Here is a 1,551-nt window from a genome sequence, read left to right on the forward strand (position 1 = left end):
GCGCCAAAAAGGGCGACCCCCGCCTGAGGGTGAGGGAGCGGGGGGCTCCTGAGGGAGGAGCTCTCAGAGGGGCGGTGAGCGGGAAACCTTCCTCTGCCATTTTTTCTGTCAGGCTTAGGGGAGAAAAAGGGCCTTTCCCTCATTTTAGGTCCCCGGGCAGTGGCTGCTGCGTGGTGCAGGGCCTGCTGAAAACATGGCAGCTCAGCCTGGTTTCCTGAGGCGAGGGGAGGGCGGCGGGACAGCCTCTCTAACCTCCCTGCCTTGTTTTCTCTCTCTTCCCCAAGGCTGCAAGATCAAAGCCCTGCGGGCAAAGACCAACACCTACATCAAGACGCCAGTGCGGGGTGAGGAGCCGGTCTTCATGGTGACGGGACGGCGGGAGGATGTGGCCATGGCCCGGCGGGAGATCATCTCCGCTGCCGAGCACTTCTCCATGATCAGGGCCTCCCGCAACAAGGCTGGCACCACTTTTGGCAGCGCTCCCACCTTGCCGGGGCAAGTCACCATCCGGGTGCGCGTGCCCTACCGCGTGGTGGGCTTGGTGGTGGGCCCCAAAGGAGCCACCATCAAGCGGATCCAGCAGCAGACCAACACCTACATCATCACGCCCAGCCGGGACCGGGACCCCGTCTTCGAAATCACCGGCGCGCCGGGCAATGTTGAACGCGCCCGGGAGGAGATCGAGACCCACATCGCGGTGAGGACGGGCAAGATCCTGGAGTACAACAACGAGAACGACTTCCTCTCCAGCAGCCCCGACTCTGGCATGGAGAACCGCTACTCGGAGGCCTGGCGGGTCCATACGCCGGCGCCGGGCTGCAAGCCCCTCTCCACCTTCCGGCAGAACAGCCTGGGGTGCATCGGCGACTGCTCCGTTGACCCCGTCTACGAGACCCCCCGGCTGAATGACCAAAACGACTTCAATTACGGTTACCTCTTCCCCAACTATGGCGTGAACAAGCAAGATCTGTATTACGGGGTGCCGGAGTCGGGTGCCCCGATGTGGGCTGGGCAGGAGAACACCAACCCCGTCTCGGTGCTTTTCTCGAAGCAGCAGCGGTCCAGCAGTACTGGCGCCATCCACCCAAATTCACATCGCTCCCCGTCCTCTTCCATCCAAGAGCCCAATCTCTCTGGTCTCCCCCGGCGGTCGCAGGGGGAACCGCTCCAAGGGTTTTCCAAGCTGGGGACGACCACCGCTGCCCGGACATCTGTCTCCAGCAGCCGCGAGTGCATGGTGTGTTTCGAAAGCGAAGTTACGGCAGCTCTGGTGCCCTTCTTAGCAGTGTATACCAAATTGGATTTTGATGCCCTCAAGGAGAGGATAAAATTACTTATTTTCTCAGCATGAACAGGCATCAAAACTATATTTCATGGTGATGACAGAGGAACCAGGAAAGAAAAATGATGATAATAATAATAATAATAATGATGATAATGATAATAATAATAATGACATCTGAAGAACAAACAAATGAATGAAAGAATAAATTAATTTAAAGAAGAAGAAGAAGAAAAAAAAAAGAAATTATTTTACAAGCAATGTATGTT

The 1,551-nt window shown here is 56.5% G+C and overlaps 1 protein-coding gene across 1 annotated transcript in view; it reads left to right on the top strand.

Annotated features, from left to right (window-relative positions):
* Nucleotides 1-1,351, top strand: part of LOC104124068 (RNA-binding protein MEX3A) — a 25,083-nt gene extending 23,732 nt beyond the window's left edge. The window contains exon 2 of the mRNA XM_009636376.1: nt 285-1,351. Within this exon, the coding sequence (XP_009634671.1) occupies nt 285-1,351 (1,067 nt within the window). The remainder of the gene's footprint in view (nt 1-284) is intronic.
* The last annotated feature ends 200 nt before the right edge of the window (nt 1,352-1,551 follow it).

Source organism: Egretta garzetta, unplaced genomic scaffold (genome assembly GCF_000687185.1).
Source record: "Egretta garzetta isolate BGI_Z169 unplaced genomic scaffold, ASM68718v1 scaffold490, whole genome shotgun sequence".
Lineage (NCBI taxonomy): Eukaryota > Metazoa > Chordata > Aves > Pelecaniformes > Ardeidae > Egretta > Egretta garzetta.